The sequence below is a fragment of the Mustela nigripes genome, chromosome 14 (genome assembly GCF_022355385.1).
Source record: "Mustela nigripes isolate SB6536 chromosome 14, MUSNIG.SB6536, whole genome shotgun sequence".
Classification (NCBI taxonomy): domain Eukaryota; kingdom Metazoa; phylum Chordata; class Mammalia; order Carnivora; family Mustelidae; genus Mustela; species Mustela nigripes.
The window spans coordinates 77,494,149-77,511,777 of NC_081570.1; the positions used below are offsets into that span (position 1 = coordinate 77,494,149).

Below are 17,629 nucleotides of genomic sequence, written 5' to 3' on the forward strand. Positions count from 1 at the left end.
AATTATCTATTCATGGGGCGCCTGGGTGGCTCAGTAGGTTAAAGCTCAGCCATTATCCCAGGGTCCTGGGATCAAACCCTGAACTGGGCTCTCTGCTTAGCGGGGAGCATATTCCCTCCTCTCTCTCTGCCTGCTTCTCTGTCTGCTTGTGATCTCTGTCAAATAAATAAATAACATCTTTAAAAAAATTATCCCTCCCTTGGAGCTTTGCTCAAGCTCTTCCCTCTGTTACAATGTCCTTCTATCATATACTTGTTCATTAAAATTGTATTCATCTTTCAAGACTCAGCTTAAATTTTAACTTCTCTATAAAGGTTTCCCTGACTTTATGGTCAGGATTATGTTCACTGTCCTATGAACTCTAAGAGCTCTTTTAAACCTCTATCGCAGTGATTCTCAAGGTGTGATCCCCGACCACCAATATCAGTATTACTTGGGCACTTATTAGAAATGCACCTCCACAGGCCCCACCCCAGACCTACAGAGTCAGAAACCTTGAGTTTGGTGCCCAACAATCTGTTTTCAAACAGGTCCTCTAGATGACTGCAATACATCCTGAAGTTTGAGAACCACTTCTCTAATGTATTCTATATTTTATTATTGCATTATTATATGTCTCATTTTCTCTACCAGAATGTAAAGTAGGCTCCGTGAGAGCAAAAACAGTGTTTTATCATTTGCCTCCTTTGCAGAACCAAGCACAGTGCTTTTTGCTTAGCAGATCATAATAAGTCTTGCTGAATTAAATTGCTATTTCTTTAGTGTCAAAGTCTATGTATGCAAGATGAGCAGATTGTAGTGAGCCAATTTTTCATTTTAATGGTGTTTAATAACCTTTAAAGGTTGTAGCATGATTGATTCAGATGCAGAAACATGCCAATTGTAAAGATGACTAAAATAAAAGAACCGGTTGCCCTTATTTTTCAACACATAATAAAGCTTCTTAGTTTTTATTTTAAGCTTTTTCTCCATGTTTAATACATATGATGCTGCACAAATGTTTACTAGTGACAACAATGACAACCTAGTCTGGAAGTTTCTCTTCTTTACATCTCTTATCTCTAAGGCTCTTACGCTTAAAGAAAAATTCCTAAAATTTCTTAAATGGTCTTCAACTTCCCCTGTATCTATAAATAAATTAAATAATAAACATTGCTTAGATAGCCTCTATACTACTTACCAATAAATATAAACAAATTTGAGAACAAATTCATGGGAGAGTAACATGAAATAGTGTTTGCCACAGTAAAAGTCAATATAACAAGGTTTTAGAATTCACCACACTGGAAAACAAGCCAAAGGAAAACAACAATCTATATTGATTAATGTTTCATTTATTATTATTTAAAGTTATAGAAAACAAGAGGTTCAGACAGCCACTGGATTCTTAAAAATCTTTAGTAAAACAAAACAATATTGGTGAATAATCCATATAATAAATTGATCCACTGACCTAGCATTATTTTGTTTTCATAGAATTTCTTAATATAAAAATGTACTTTTATTGGTTCCTGTCAAAATCCAATCAAGATACATTTAAGTGCAATTTAATTTTTAGCTTACTGAAACAAAAACTATAAAAGTGTTTTTCATGAAGCTCCAATAGGAAAATAAATCAATCCAAAGATTTGGTACAAATAAGTCAACAAAACTGGTCAAATTCAAGAGAAAAACATTTGAACAATTATGAACTACTTTAAAAATATAAAATGCATGCTTTGTAATTTGGTGTCTATATACCTTATCTTATTAATAGGAGATGAATTTTTTGGTTTCTTTTAGAAAATACCATCAAATATTCCCAGAAAAGACTTCATTTCATCAGCTTCATCATCAGGATGATACCTACTGGAGGGGGAAAAGCAAGTTCAGAAATATATGTAGATTGCTGAGAGGTTAATGTATCAAATGAACTTCCATATGCATTACCTAGGAAGAAATCTATAAGGGAAAATCAGATTTCATAAACTGTGAGAAGTAGGGATCAAGTCCCTTAGGTATTTCCTTAAGGTTTTTAAGAAGTAATGTCATTTAATCAGTGTGTGAACAAGTCTATAAACTTTGACTATTCAAGGGGAAAGACAGAAAATGCTACAGTTACTCCTAGAAGTGACCAGCTGATGGGGAACTGAGTAGACTTAATCTGACTTTTCATTGAACCTACAGAATTGTATAAGAACTGATTGGCTAAAATACAACTTGAACATCTGAAAAATTAGCCAATCTCATTTGGATTTAAGTGATTTTACACTTTATATTATCAACATCTTATATTCAAATCAGAGAAACAAAGTTTAGCAATACAGTATGTTTTAATTAAAGATATTAAACATATGTTCTCAAAAATTGAGATACTTAAAATTATGAATTATTTTAAGGAGTTTAGGTCACCAGGGGTCTAAATATTCAATGTTTTTAAGTAAATAAAATGTCTAGATTTTAATCTTTAAAATAAACCAAGGAAAGGGGCACCAGGATAGTTCACTCTTGATTTCAACTCAGATCATGATCTCAGGGTCATGAGATGGAGCTCCAAATAAACTCCAAGAGAGGCATGGGGACTGCTTGAGATTCTCTCTCTTTCTCTACCTCTGCCCCTCCCATCCACTCTCTCTCATGCTCTATCCCTATAATAAAATAAAATAAAATAAACCAAGGAAAACAGAATACTGAATTTCTTCATAGAAAGTTTTCATTGGCATAGTCTTGAAATGTCTTTAAAGAATTCTTACCTGAAATCAAATTCCTCTTTACATTCACTGCTTCTAATAAAGAAATCCACTTTCTTAACAAAATGTGAAGAATTTGGTATTTTTTCAGAGTGAGTAAAGCATAGCCTTTCAATTTCCGGTGACAGGCTTTGTTGTTCTCTTTCTTGTAAATAGACCTGTATTTTGAGGTTAACAGAAAAAAAAAAGCAATCTTTGAAAGTTTAACTATTCAGACAGAATTTAAAAGAAAAACAATGAAGTGCTTCTTACAATATTTGCATTTCCAGCTTGTTGAGGTGATTTTTTCATGGAGGATGGATCAAACTTGAACACAGGAGAATTTGATAAATAAACATCTGGCTTCTCAGGCGATGAAACAAAACTAAAAATAAAAATTAATCATTTGTAAAATACAGCAAAGAGGAGAAACAAACCATTTTAATTTAGATGAATAGTGATTCTTTGGGGAATATGATTAAATTTTACCATATTTATTACTAAAAATTATGCTGTTTTTTAGACTCATGGAAAATTTGGTGTAGCTCCTTTCCTTTAGACAAAACACGAATTACTATATTCCAAATTAGATAATACGATTTTTAAAAGCCTACAGCAGTAATCATTCAGTAATTTTCTTTAAAATTGAGTCTTATGCTTAATTTTCTATTACCTAGCAGTCTGTAAATCTTTTCTAAATCCCACTTTGCTTAACTTTTAATCTCTTTTCCCTTCTGATCTCACTGTAGAGAGATAACTTGACTTATCTTCTTACGTAAAACTACACTAAAATTCACCTTCAATCTTCTGTATTAAATTCATTCATTAAAAAACATTTATTATTCACTACCATATGCCAGATATTGTACTAAGAGCTAGGTATAAAGAGGTAAACAAATCCTCAGGGAGTTATCATCTAGTAGAGGAGCAGACAATGAGTAAATAATAAATATACATAATTATAGATCCTGAAGTGATATGAAGGAAATTAATTGAGTAATATTACAGGAAATAGTGTGGAGACACAAACACACTTCAAAAGGTGGTTATGAATGCATGTCTCTCTGAGGAGGTGACAATTTAAGTTGACACTTATAGGCTAAAATAGGAGTAAAAAGCAGTGGATATAGGTAGTAGAATAGAGAAGTACATATGTTGAGAGGATTGAATCTTTTTGTCTTTGATTAAAGACAAGAAATCAAAATAGTAAAAAGGGGTATAAAATGAAAAGCATGACTCCTTTCCACTCCAAATCCTCAGGTCCTACAGGCCTTCTTTTCAGTATCAACTTCTGGCACAATTTTTGTTTAGAGGCTTCTTGATAAGGATTCCTTTTTAAATCCACTTATCTTCCATTCATTACTTTTAAACTCTCCATAAATTATTTATAGTTTCTAAAGATATGGCCCACAAAACTGTCTATGTGCTTTGTTATTTTCCTACTTGTATCTTCCTACTTCCTACCCAATTTTTTTGCTTCTTTACACCTATAGCTTTGTTCTCCTTTGATGCTTCTAATCTGTTTATTCTGTATGACTCAAAGTTAGAAGCAATGAATGGAAACAGTAAGAAGACAAAATTTAGGCAAATAGTCTTAAAAGCTTTGAATGGTCTGAGAGACCCAAATATGGAACAAGCATGTTGGAGTGAATGAGCTCCTGGTCACTAGAGCTGTCTTGGTAGAGATGGCATGAATATCTGCCAGTGATGTTGGATGGTGATTCATGCATCTGATGATGGGAAGACTAAATGATGCTTATTATTAAGCACCTTGCAGTTCTGGAATTCTCTGAAATCTGTGATTCCGTCACGCCAATAATCAGTAAAATGACTAAATAATAACAAAAATACCAAAAGACACCACAAATTTCTTATATTTTAAACTAGGAGAAATAAATAACCAGAGGAGTAGTGGTTGGCAAAATAGATAAAGGGGATTAAGATGTACAAACTTCCACTTGTAAAATAAATAAGTCACAGAGATGAAAATTACAGCACAGGGATATAGTCAATAATATTGTAATGACATTGTGTGGTGACAGATGATGACTAACTACACTTATTGTTGTGAGCCTTGAGTAGTGTATAAAATTGCTGAATCAGTAAGTTGTATACCTGAAGTTAATATAACATTGCATATCAGTCATGCTTCAATAATAAAAAGTAAAATAAAAATAAATGAAAGAATCAACCACTACTCAGCTCTAAGCAGTTGTTGCTGTGTAAGAAATAAATGTCTAGTGTTGTCAAATATTCTGATTAAAAAAAAACCCTAGGAATCTAAAATCTGATGTGACATCTCCTGACTTCTAAATTTTAAGAACTAATTTTTTAAAATGTAATACAGTTGGGTGCCCTGTTAAGCGTCTGCCTTCAGCTCAGGTCATGATTCCAGAGTCCTGGGATGGAGTCCCACATCGGGTTCCCTGCTCAACAGGGAGTCTGCTTCTCCCTCTGCCCCTCCCCACAGTGGTATGCTTGCTCTCTCACTCTCCTGCAAAAATAAATAAATAAAATCTTTAAGATAAGTAAATAAAATAAAATGTGATACAGTCTATAGCCCCTTCCAGCTGTAACCTAGTTTTTGATGTCCATGTAAGCAGTAGGAAGCTTCCCAAGATACTTAAGGACAGGATAAACAATTTGATAAGACAAAAATTATTCTAGTTATTTGTAGATTATATATAGTGATATGATATATATAGAATGAGTTGCAGAAGGTCGGACCACAAGAGACATTGTGGCCAGTACAAGAAGCAGCCTATGGTGAGGCTAAACTAGAGCAGAGGTAATGGAAACTGAGAGGTAGAGTTGGATTTTTGAAACAATTCATAGCACATACAAAATTTAGCAATAATTAGGATACAGTAGTTGAGGAAGAGGGAAAAATAAGTGGCAAGTGGGTAGATGAAGATGTTCTCTGAAAATATAGGACATATAGACATTTGAAAAAGAAAATAGTAATTTAAAAAATGTTCAATTGAGGCACCTGTTTAAAACAGCTCAGTGGGTAGAATATGCAACTCTTGATCTATCTATTTTGCCAACCACCACTCCTCTGGTAACTATCAGTTTGCTCTCTGTATTTAAGAGTCTGTTTTTGTGTTTTTTGCTCATTTGCTTTGTTTTATTAGATTTCAGATCTAAGTGAAATCACATGTCTGGCTTATTTTACTTAGCATAATATCCTCTAGATCCACCTATGTTGTTCCAAATGGCAAGATTTCATTCTCTTTTATGGCTGAGTAGTATTAGATATACAAATAGCTCACAACTTTAGTCATTCATCTATTTCTACCCACAACTTGGAGTGCTTCTATATCTTGGCTATTGTAAATAATGCTGCAAAAATACAGGGGTGCATATATCTTCTCAAATTAGTGTTTTTGTTTTCTTTGGGTAAATACCCAGTAGTGGAATTACTAGATTGCAGGGTAGTTCTAATTCTAATTTTTTGAGGGAACTCCATACTGTTTTCCACAGTGGTTGCACCAACTTACATTCCCTGCCTCACAGTGTACGAGTGTTCCCTTTTCACTACATCCTCCACTAACACTTACCATTTCTTGTCTTTTTGATACTAGCCATTCTGGCTTGCATGAAGTAATATCTCATGGTTTCAATTTGCATTTCCCTGATAATTAGTGATGTTGAGCATCTTTTCATGTGTTTGTGGGCCATATGTATGTCTTCTTTGGAAAAATGTTTATTTAGGTCCTCTGTCCATTTTTTAATCAAATTGGTTTTTTTGGTGTGTATTGTATAAATTCTTCATTTATTTTGGAAATTTATCCCTTACTGGATATATTATTTGCAAATAGCTTCCCATTCAGTAGGTTGTCTTTTTGTTTTGCTCATGGTATCCTTTGCTGTGCAAAGCTTTTTATTTTGGTCTAGTCCCAAAAAGTTTATTTTTGTTTTTGTTTCCCTTGCCTTAGGAGACATAGCCATAAACATGTTGCTAAAATCAATGTCAAAGAAATTACCACTTATATTTTCTTTTAGGAGATTGATGGTTTCAAGTATTATACTTAGGTCTTTAATCCTTTTCGAGTTTATTTTTGTTTATGGTGTAAAAAAGTGGTCCAGTGTCTATTTTTGTGTCAGTACCATACTATTTTGATTACTGTAGCTTTGTAGTAATCTCAAAATTTGGAGTTGTGATATCTCCACAGTTGTGCGTTTTATATAGGACACTCTTCAGTTGCCTTTGGCCTACCAAATCCTGAAGGCAGTATGAATTTTTAACTACCTTCTACAGGATACAGTTAAGTTGTCTAAATACAGCATTCAAGGCTTTTTAGAATCAGACCTCAGCACTCAGCTTTAATGCTGTGGCTCTACTGACGCTTTACTGACCATTGAGCATAAGATACCTTCTCAAGTCTTATACCTTTATACATGCTTCTTCTACCAGGAATGCCTTATCCTCTTCTTTTCTACCTGTCAAACTACTATTCAGTTTTCAAGTCCTTTGAAAAGTAAAAATTCCTGGGCTCCAGCCCCAGAGACCATGATTTGGTAAGTCTATTATAGGGCCAAGGAATGTGTATTTTTAATATATTTCAATACTTTTGAAGTAGGTGGTCTGTCAATAGCACTTTGAGAAACAGGTCTAAAAATAAGAGGTTTCAGGCTGGTTAATACCTTATAGTTTCTTTGATATCTAATAATTCAATCCCATCTCCAATTATGTGTCAGAAGGATATACAGTTGTAAGGTATTCCAAACCAAAATTCTAAAACTTGCCTTTTTGCCATTTCTCCTTGGAATTTGCTCTTTGACTCCTGGAGGAATAGCTTATTTCCTTCGGTACTTGAACTCAAAGTGTTTCCAAATCCTATGTAAAGAGATAACATTTTGAAATTAAATGGCAAGAAATAGATGAAAGGATCTTTTCAGAAGTTCTACAAGGGCTCTCTCCAATAGATATGATTCTGAGTAAAGAAGAAATGAATAATCCTCTCAATTATCAGATTTAATTTATATAGAGAAATAAGGGAGCAAAGCTAAGGGAGTGAAACTACAAACAAATAGGTTAGCTTATCAGTTACTATACTAAAAGGTTCCCAAACTACTTTTACTTACTTACTTATTTTAACTCATGTAAATGATCAAGTTGAATTTCATTCAATATTTTCAATGGTGTGCATACAATTAAGTTCATTTAAAGTGCTCTACACATAGCATTTATGGAGACTGATTTTCCAGCATCAAAGTTATGCCCTCACATGATTAGGCTACCTCTAAGAATCACTACAAACTGGCTCTTAAATTGCAATACACAATGACTTTTAACTTTGAGCTAGCTAACTAATAGCTAACTGTCCACTGATATAGGAAATTGTGCCTACAGGCTCCACATCATAGATTTTCCTGGCCTATTTTGTGAAAGTGGTCAAATCCTATTCCCTCTGGAAGGAATAATAGTTCTCTAGATATTTCTTAGAATCCTGTAACAATAATATTTCAACTTCTAATAGCTTCCCTTAAAAAGATTTTTTAAAAGAGCATTGGGGTGTGGGATACATTGAAAGGTAACTATAATTCTGGGATACTGATTTCCTCCTGTCAGCCATCATTGGAGAGAATATCTCTATTTTGCTGTCTTCTCATACGCTTATCAAGATTTTTATTTTCTGTTTTAGTGACATAGAGTAAATCTGCCAGTAATTCAGAAAACTAAGTCCTGTTATTTTGGAGTTGTAAATGATTTAAATATAATATCTAATATAGGAGAAAGAAATCCTTTCTTATTATTTATTTATATCTGAAAAAAATTAGTGTGTCTACTAGAAATAAAAGGTGTCTTTCATTTTCCTGGATAGCAGATGAATACTTTTAGAAATTGAGTAATTTTAGGGGCACCTGGGTGGCTCAGTCAGTTGGGCATCCAACTCTTGATTTTGGCTCAGCTCAAAATCTCAGGGTCGTGGGATCTGTGGGGCTCTGTGCTCAGTGTAGTCTACTTGTCCCTCTCCCTCTGCTCCTCTCTTGCTCATGCATGTGAGCATTCTCTCACTTACTCTTTCAAATAAATAAATAAAATCATTTTTAAAAAATGGAATTATTTTGTCCTTTACAAATATTAGGAAATTATGTGTGATCACAGAATTGAAAGCTACATAGTCTATTTTATGAGGGAAAATTCAATAAACATTTTTTATTTAAATAGAGTTTTTAACAAGATAGGGGAGCAATAGAATAGAAAAAACTCATCTTCTATGTCATTATCACAGAATAACCTTGAATTCTGTCCTTAGGAGGAAATGTAATTTATGGAAGGATCACATTTTCAGTTTTGCTAAAAATTATTAATCTTAAAAAAACAAAACTAATTGGGACGCCTGGGTGGCTCAGTTGGTTGGACGACTGCCTTCGGCTCAGGTCATGATCCTGGAGTCCCGGGATTGAGTCCCGCATCGGGCTCCCAGCTCCATGGGGAGTCTGCTTCTCTCTCTGACCTTCTCCTCATTCATGCTCTCTCTCACTGTCTCTCTCTCAAGTAAATAAATAAAATCTTAAAAAAACAAAACAAAACAAAACAAAACTAATTAAGCAAACATTAAAAAAAGGCAAAGAAAATTAGTCCCAGAAACTGAATTGAAAAATATTCGAAGAATTTCTCATGAAATTATTTCAGGCTAAAAGACAATTTTACCTGATGTTTTTGTCTTCTCAGTACTGGCTGAAAAACTGGTAACTTCTAATAAGTTCTCATCATCAAAATCATCCCAAACTTCATCTCCCAATTCAAAGTTCACATTCAAAACTTTTGAGAATGGAGTATTACTTTTATCCACATCTTTCAAATTCTGGTTTCCAGATGCATTAAGATGTCTGTTGAACAGCACTGTTTGAGGGGCTTTCTCATCTGAAGTTATAGGATAGTTCCATCTAGAGAAATCTGTCATGTGTATGTATAAAAGAGTATAGGTACTTTTTAAATCATTTACATAATTTTCCACTGATATATCAAATACATCTTTCAACTACTAAACTGAAGTTTTGAATAGTAGTTTTCAAAAGTATTGGGTCAAGCATTGTTAAATATTGTTTTCAACCAATTCTATTTACTATTACAAATACTGAGAGTTGCATTAAATTTAATTTTCAATGGATACTTTTAGAGAGAATTATATTTTCTCTCTTAATTCCTATAGAAGAATAACCCTACTCTAAAATGAAGTTTATAATTTCTAAAAATGGTTTTCCTTCCTCCAGCTCTTTTTTCCTACAGGTGAATTTGAATGTTATTAGGAAATATGTTCTTCCAAAATATATCTTAATTTTTCTCCTGCTAAAAAATCTTCAGTGTTATCCATTGTTTATAAACTGGGCTTAGGGCCAGACTACTAGATGAAAATTCTACTTCTCTCACTTACTAGTTTTATGATCTTAGACAAGTAATTTAAAGTCTCTGAGCCTTGCTTCCTCCTCTACAAAATGAGAATAATAATAGAATCTATTTCATAAAATTGTTAGGGGCAATAAATGCCTTTAGTTTTGCAGTTTTCCATAGCAGTGTGCTAACAAATGTCTAATAACTGTTTCTCCAAAATGTATGCATATATATATAAGCATATATATACACACATACATACACACACATATACTTGTATTTATTATATGTATTTATTATGGGTAAAGGATATGTAACACATGATTTATAAATAGTAATAAAATATATAGCCTGCTTAATTATAAATTTCATATATTTGATGTTCACTGAATGTTTTCATTGAATTTTACCAAACTCTTATATCTATAGCCAATTTATGGTTGCAGTTAACAAATGAATATAGTTCTCACATGAATGCTGCTTGACATTTTGTTGACTGTAACAACTAAAGTGAAAGCAAAATAACAGAGAAGGATGTTGGGACTTGACTCATTCATTCATCGACTTAGGCAACTCCTTTGCTAAATTAGACAACAATTTTCAAATACTAGAAGAATATTCCCTCACCTTTTTGTGCTACTCACAATGTCATAGCTATAGACAGAAAACACTGTTAAATTTACTCTGTACTATTAACATTTTTTCTATCGCTTTCATAAGTCTAAGCAATAAATCAAGTCCTAATATGCAGTGTTTGCTGATTTCCATGGTATAAATATTCCCATTATGATTAATTTCAAGCTACCAATGTGACATCTCTGAATGCAGAGTTCAGAAGAAATGCACAGTAACACACTATTAAATAGTATTTCTACCATATAGATACAAATAAAAAGGAAATACTCTCAAGAACACAGTAATATGTTACTACATAATAGAAAGTGATCAATTTTGAATATTTACAGTCTTTGTTTTTAATCATTTAATTGAAAGTTTATACAATTAAACTTTTAATAATGGCTGAAAGATTCCCAAGAATTTAATAATAATCTCTCACAAGCCAGCACAAGCTTGCTCCAGTGCACCACCAAGATTCCTTCATTTTAAATATTCTCAGTACTTTACTTCACCTACCCAAATCCTACTTTATCTTTCAATTGTACCTACAAGTCCAGTTCACATTATTCCACTTTTGTTCACTGATATACACACAATATATATATACTAAAAATAGAAGAGATATAAAGTGTAATGGGAATGTAAAGGGAACAGGACCTAAACCTACAATGGACGCCCCTAAGTGGACGCTCCTAAGATGGTAAAATGGTAAGAAGGTAACATTGGAATTTGAGCTTGGTAGAGCTGTGACTATGGAGCAGGGGAAGGGGGAAGGCAAGATACTACATGAGGGGAGCATAGTATGTGAAAGACATGGCAGTATGGGAGACGAGAGAATGTTTGGAGAACTATATGTATTCAGGATTTCTGGATCACAAAGTAGGAGAAGAAGGGTCCACTTAGCCTGACAGGAAGTTAAATGCCAGATTATGCTGATTCTTATTTTCTATGTTGAAGAATTCACTTTTTCACCCTTTATAGGCAATGGGTAATTACTGAAGATATTTTAGCATGAGGTTTATATGATCAGAGATACTATTAGATTCTCCGGAATAGTTATGAATGGGATGATAATGAGACTGGAAGCAAAGAAAGCTATTATAATAAATGAGAAACAATGAATGTCTGAGCTAGAGTATCAGTAGAAAGGACAGAGAAGAACAGATATGAGAGATGTTTAGGAGGCAAAACATATAGGACTTGGCAATTACTTGCATGTAAGTTAAGGTATTTAAGATGACTCTTTTCCTGCCTTTAGCAGCTTGGAAAAGAAGAGGATTCATTCACTGACCTAAGGAGAAAAGAAAAGGAGCAGTGTGAGGTATAGAGAAGATAGAGGTCAGATGCAGCTATGTTAACTATTAGGTGGCTATATCCAGAAAGATAACTGTATAGATGAGTCAAGCTAGATAGAAAGAAAGAGATGGCAAATGCAGATGTAGAAATCATCTGAATATAGTTAGTAGTTGTAGACATGGACTTGGGTGACACTATTAAAAGAAAAATTTATGAAGTAAGAAGAATAAAAAAGTAAAAAAGAATCCTTTGCAACATCAACAGGAGAAAAAGCCCAAGCAGTTCAAGAAGTAGTAGGAGAAGCAACAGAATAGTTTAATTGAAACCAAAGGAGAGATTTCCAAAAGAAGGGAAATACCAGATGTGTCAAATACAACAAAGGTCAAAGAAAATATAAGTTGAAGAGTTCACTGAATTTAGCACTTAGGAGACCACTAAACGGTCTAAGCAAAAGCAGTTTCAAAGGAGTAGAGAACCCAAATTTAGGTGAATGAAAAAATGACTAGGAGGTAAGGAAATGAGCACAGTGAGTATAAATCACCCTTTGAAGAATTTTTGTTTGATGGGAAAGCAAGATTTTGAAGTATGTAAAACTCTGGTGATTCTGTTCTTTGCCTGACATACTTCCCCTTCTTTTAACAGGAGCATCTTTCCTGTCCTTTGGTGAAACTGAATCCACACATTCCATGTAATCCTGGTGAGGATGTCATTTATGGTACCCTGGTCCCAAGGGCTACAGCAGAGGAATGCATGACCCAATTCCCAGGCTACAGGGTTTGATGGCGGGATGAATACAAGACTCAACTAAGGTCATTTAGAATGAACTCTGCTCTGCCAAACCTAACAAGGAAGGCTGTTTTTCCACTGAGACTGTTCAAGTAGGAAGATGTGAGTTAGGGGTTACCTGCCATGTGAAAAAGCCTTTTGAAAAAAATAAAGCCAATTAGTAACAGGCATAGCTAAAAAACTGAGAGAAAGCCAGAGGCATGACTAAAATTATTTGAGTGCCTGGATCTAGCAAAATTAAAGCCAGATGCATGTCTGGACTTACAAGTTTACATGAATGGTCTCCTTTTTTGGGGGGATTAAGTCACTTCGAGTAGAGTTTCTGTCACTTAACCAGAATAGTCATGACTAGCTTGATGAGGATAGGGAGCTGAAGAAGGAAGAGACTTGAGCATATTTATATGGTGAAGACAAATGAGGAGAGATTAAAAATTTAGAAAAGAGAGGGGTAACTGGTCTCCTAAAGCCCCAAGGGAGGCAGGATTAGAAATATTAAAACTGTAGGTAGAGAGATAAACCTTGAACAGAAGAAAAGAGAAATCTTCCTTAAAAACAGAGTTAAGGATGATACAAAGATAGAAATACACAGTTGCAGGGTAGAAAGTTGAAAGAGTTTATATAGGTTTGATTTTCAATTCTCCACTGACAACTAAAAGTCAATTTCATTATATAGAAATGGCACTGAACTGGGAATCAAAAGATATAGAATCTATTTCTGGCCCTGCCATTAATTAGATATGTGATTTTGGGCGAGGCATTTAATCTCTCAGAGTCTTGGTTTCTTTCACTATAAAATTGCCCAAAGGTCCCTTACAATTTAAATTTTATGATTCAACATACTTTCTCATATAATTTCTGATATTTTTCCTTCTCCTTTCTTGAAATTGGAGTACAGATGATAAAAATTGGCATGTTTTTCTTAAAACATTCTCTAGAGCAATATTTGAATACAAATAAAGTATGTTTTGCCACCAAAAACTAATGTGTGAAAAGTATAATGAATATACTCAATTACTACTAATAATAGTACAAATACTATGTTAAGAGCTTTATGTATATTACCTCATTTAATACTAAATCCCTAAAACATAAGCAGATGAGGGAATTGAGATAAAGTGGGTAGTACATTATAAAAAGTGACAAAACTACTCAATGGTAGAATTTGAACCTAGACAGATTATTCTAAGCACTTTTTCTTTTAGTAACCTCCCAGCCCAACATGGGTCTCGAACTCAAAACCCCAAGATCAAGAGTCACATGCTCTACTAATTGAGCCAGCTAGGCATCCTAAACAGATTATTCTAGATCCTGTGAATTTACCTACTACACTACACACCTTCTTCTTTAAAAAAAAAAAAAAAATGTGGCCCATTTTTAGTAAAACATGGATACAATTATTATTGGGGGTTAAAGTATCTAGATGAAACTTTAATATCATAATATAATTGGGTTTGGTAGGGGATAGGAAAGAAAGAAAAGTAAGAAAACTATGCAAAAATAGCATCAAAGGGGGTGCTTGGGTGGCTCAGTTGGTTAAGGTCTACCTTCGGATTAGGTCATGATCCCAGGGTCCTGGGATCCAGCCCTGCATTGACCCCTGTATTAAGCTCCCTATTGGGCTCCCTGCTCAGTAGGGAGCCTGCTTCCCTCCTCCCCACTCGTGCTCTCTCTTGCTATCTCTGTTTCTCTCTCTCAAATAAATAAAATCTTAAAAAAAAAAAAGCTTGAAAGTAATCAGAGGTAAACTGTGGTATGTAGAAGGGCAGGGAATAGAGCAGCAGAACAAAGAGTAAGTTAGATGGCTACAGGTTGAAGAGAGATAAAAATTAAGAAGTCGACAATGTAACACTTCTCCCCACATTGTAATGATATTAGACTTTGAGCAAGTTGGATTAATGCTCTGATACTCTGAGATTGGGGGACTTTTCTTATTTTTATTTGCGCCTAAGAGGTGGTGGGCACTCCAACCCTTGCCTACTTAAGATCTTAAATTATGGCTAGAGGATGCATAAAGTGACAGAATGAAGGAAAGAATACCAATAGATGCTAAGGTCACACACATAAAATTATTTGTGGAAAACCTCAAGTTTACCATTTCTACATATAGCAACAGAAACAAACAATCCTATGGCCAGGATTATTTCTCACACATTTTAACAGACTGGTTATTGATGGCATGACCCAGACAAATGATGCTATTAATAATAGGATCCAGAGTAATGATGAATTGGTCCCAGTGTTGAAGAACTATATGCTTTATCTTATTAATTTCATGACTGACACAGAAAAAAAAGCAAATCTAGATTACATATGAGCTATAGCCCACAAATTAAGTTATATTCTCATATTATCAGAGAAACTGTAAGAATCTTAGGTTTAGAAACTGGAGAGGTATTAAAGTTCACCTAAATTAATCCCCTAATTTTAAAGATAAGACTAAGACCTAAAGAAGTTAAATAATTTTTCCAAGTTCACACAGCTATTTTATAAAACTGGACTAATTTTATAAACATAATATTATTTTAAATAATTTTAAAGACATATAAAAGAAATAGTTCAGCATTTTAATACTTTGTGTATCTTGAGGTCTCTTATTTTCTCAGTTTTTCCTCATATTATCTTTAAACAAAAATAGTCAACACAACGTAGAGAAGAGACTTTTAAAAAAAAATCTATAACAAACATAGCAAGTCCATCTGAAACAACAGACTTAAGAATTTGAAATTGGACCAATAACCCAAGAGAAAAATGTTGTAAGTTAATAATGAGTAATCTCAGATGCTGGTTTTTCAATAACATTGTCATTCTGAAGTAATGATAAACCAACTTCTCTTTCAAGGTAATAACAATGGTAACTTACCTTTATCTTGATATTCTGATGGTTCTTGTTGAAATTCTGCACAGATTTCATGTTGATCCCTCTGCTCCATTATAGACAATTCAGGTATGTTTAAACACTCTGACCTTTATAAAGATAAATAAAACCATTAAATGTTAAATATTAAAATTAATCTGAACTTGAAAACCACTTATGCATATAAATAAAAAAGAAATGGTTGATCTTCTCAACACTTCTATGATAAGCTGCATTAGCCTGGGTATTAAAGAGTAAAAAATAGGTGTTTATTGTAAGCAAGATACTTAGTCATCTTTCATGACCCAGATATGTAGATTTCTGCCATCAGTGTATAGCCTTAAAAATCTATTGCTAGTGCAACTTTCAATTAGATAATAAAAGCTAGGATCTCTAGAAGTAGTGTTGGCATCTGTTCTGATTGGTCAGTGGCTGTTCTGTACTGTTTATTACGTATAGTAAATGTCATCCCTGCATACAGAATACCCTTATCTGGAAGGAAAATGACATATATTATTGCCTTCCAGCCATCATGATACAGGAAAAGAAAGCTGAGGAATCACCTAGAGCCTTCTGCTTAATAACTAGGAATATGAACTGCGGTTATTTTATCTATAAAATAGGATAGAAATACCTCATTTTATGAGGCAGGACGTGGTTAAGGCTAAAAGAGATAATATAAAATGTGGAATTTTAAAATTTAAATTATTTTAATAAATATTAAGTGTTATTAATATAGAGTGGGCCCCTAAATATATAAGATTATATTTTGTACAGCAACATGATTTTTCTTTTTAAAGTATACTTTTGTGGAGCGCCTAAGTGGCTCAGTCAGTTAAAGCCTCTGCCTTCAGCTCAGGTCATGATCCTGGGGTCCTGGGGGTCCTGGGATCGAGCCCCGCATCGGGCTCTCTGCTCGGCAGGGAGCCTGCTTCCTTCTCTGTCTGCCTCTCTGCCAACTTGTGATCTTTGTTTGTCAAACTAAAAAAAAAAAAAAAAAAATCTTAAAAAAAAATAAGGTATACTTTTGTGACCTGTTAAATTTAGAAAGCAGAGAAGGCCTGAGGGCATAACATATAGGAAGGGTAGTTTCCCAGGAATGAGATGATTCAGTGAATGTTAAAGTATTCTCTAACAGCAGAGTTCTAAATAAATTTAGATAACCAAACTCTTATGATGTCATTACTTCATTATGGAATTAAATGATTACTATGATTTGAATGTAGTCAGTGTTCACCTTTCCCTGAATAAATGGTTATTTGGAGAAGCAAAGAGTTTATGATGATTATTCTACTTTGGATATTAACATTATATTTGTACCTTGATATACTGGGGAGAGAAGGTTTTGGAGTAAAACAAAATTCTTTAAGATCCACACTTTGAGACTTATTCATTTGCATCTATTAATGAAAAAAAGAAAGTTCAACTGTCAATTTCACAGCAGCACTTTTTAACAGATAAGCCAAACAGCAAAACTCTTGCTGGTAGACAAAGTCCCAAAACCAATGGATTATGAGAAACTCAATTAGTCTTAAACCTAGCCACTTCTTTCTACTGCTACTGCTACTATTAAACTAAACCATTATCTTGCCTGGATTATTGCAAAACCCACCTAATGAGTCCCTATGTTCCTTTTCTATCATCTTCTAATCTGTTCTTTACATTGCAACCATAGTGAAATTTAGAAAATGCAATTTTTTAAAAATTTATTTTTTATTTATTTTCAGCATAACAGTATTCATTATTTTTGCACAACAACCAGTGCTCCATGCAATCCATGCCCTCTATAATACCCACCACCTGGTACCCCAACATCCCACCCCCACCCCTTCAAAACCCTCAGATTGTTTTTCAGAGTCCATAGTCTCTCATGGTTCACCTCCCCTTCCAATTTCCCATGTCCTCCATGCAATTTGATATGCTCCACAAATAAGTGAAACCATATGATAATTGACTCTGTCTGCTTGACTTATTTCATTCAGCATAATCCCTTCCAGTCCTGTCCATGTTGCTACAAAAGTTGGG

At 33.9% G+C, this 17,629-nt stretch overlaps 1 protein-coding gene across 1 annotated transcript in view; it reads right to left on the bottom strand.

Moving 5' to 3' along the window:
* Positions 1–1,316: 1,316 nt before the first annotated feature.
* HFM1 (helicase for meiosis 1) overlaps positions 1,317–17,629 on the bottom strand; it is a 113,608-nt gene continuing 97,295 nt past the window's right edge. The window contains exons 34-40 of the mRNA XM_059375367.1: positions 16,925–17,004; positions 15,611–15,714; positions 9,370–9,615; positions 7,458–7,548; positions 2,982–3,093; positions 2,733–2,887; positions 1,317–1,848 (exon numbers count right to left, since the gene is read on the bottom strand). Of these exons, the coding sequence (XP_059231350.1) occupies positions 1,779–1,848; positions 2,733–2,887; positions 2,982–3,093; positions 7,458–7,548; positions 9,370–9,615; positions 15,611–15,714; positions 16,925–17,004 (858 nt within the window). The 3' untranslated portion in view covers positions 1,317–1,778. The remainder of the gene's footprint in view (positions 1,849–2,732; positions 2,888–2,981; positions 3,094–7,457; positions 7,549–9,369; positions 9,616–15,610; positions 15,715–16,924; positions 17,005–17,629) is intronic.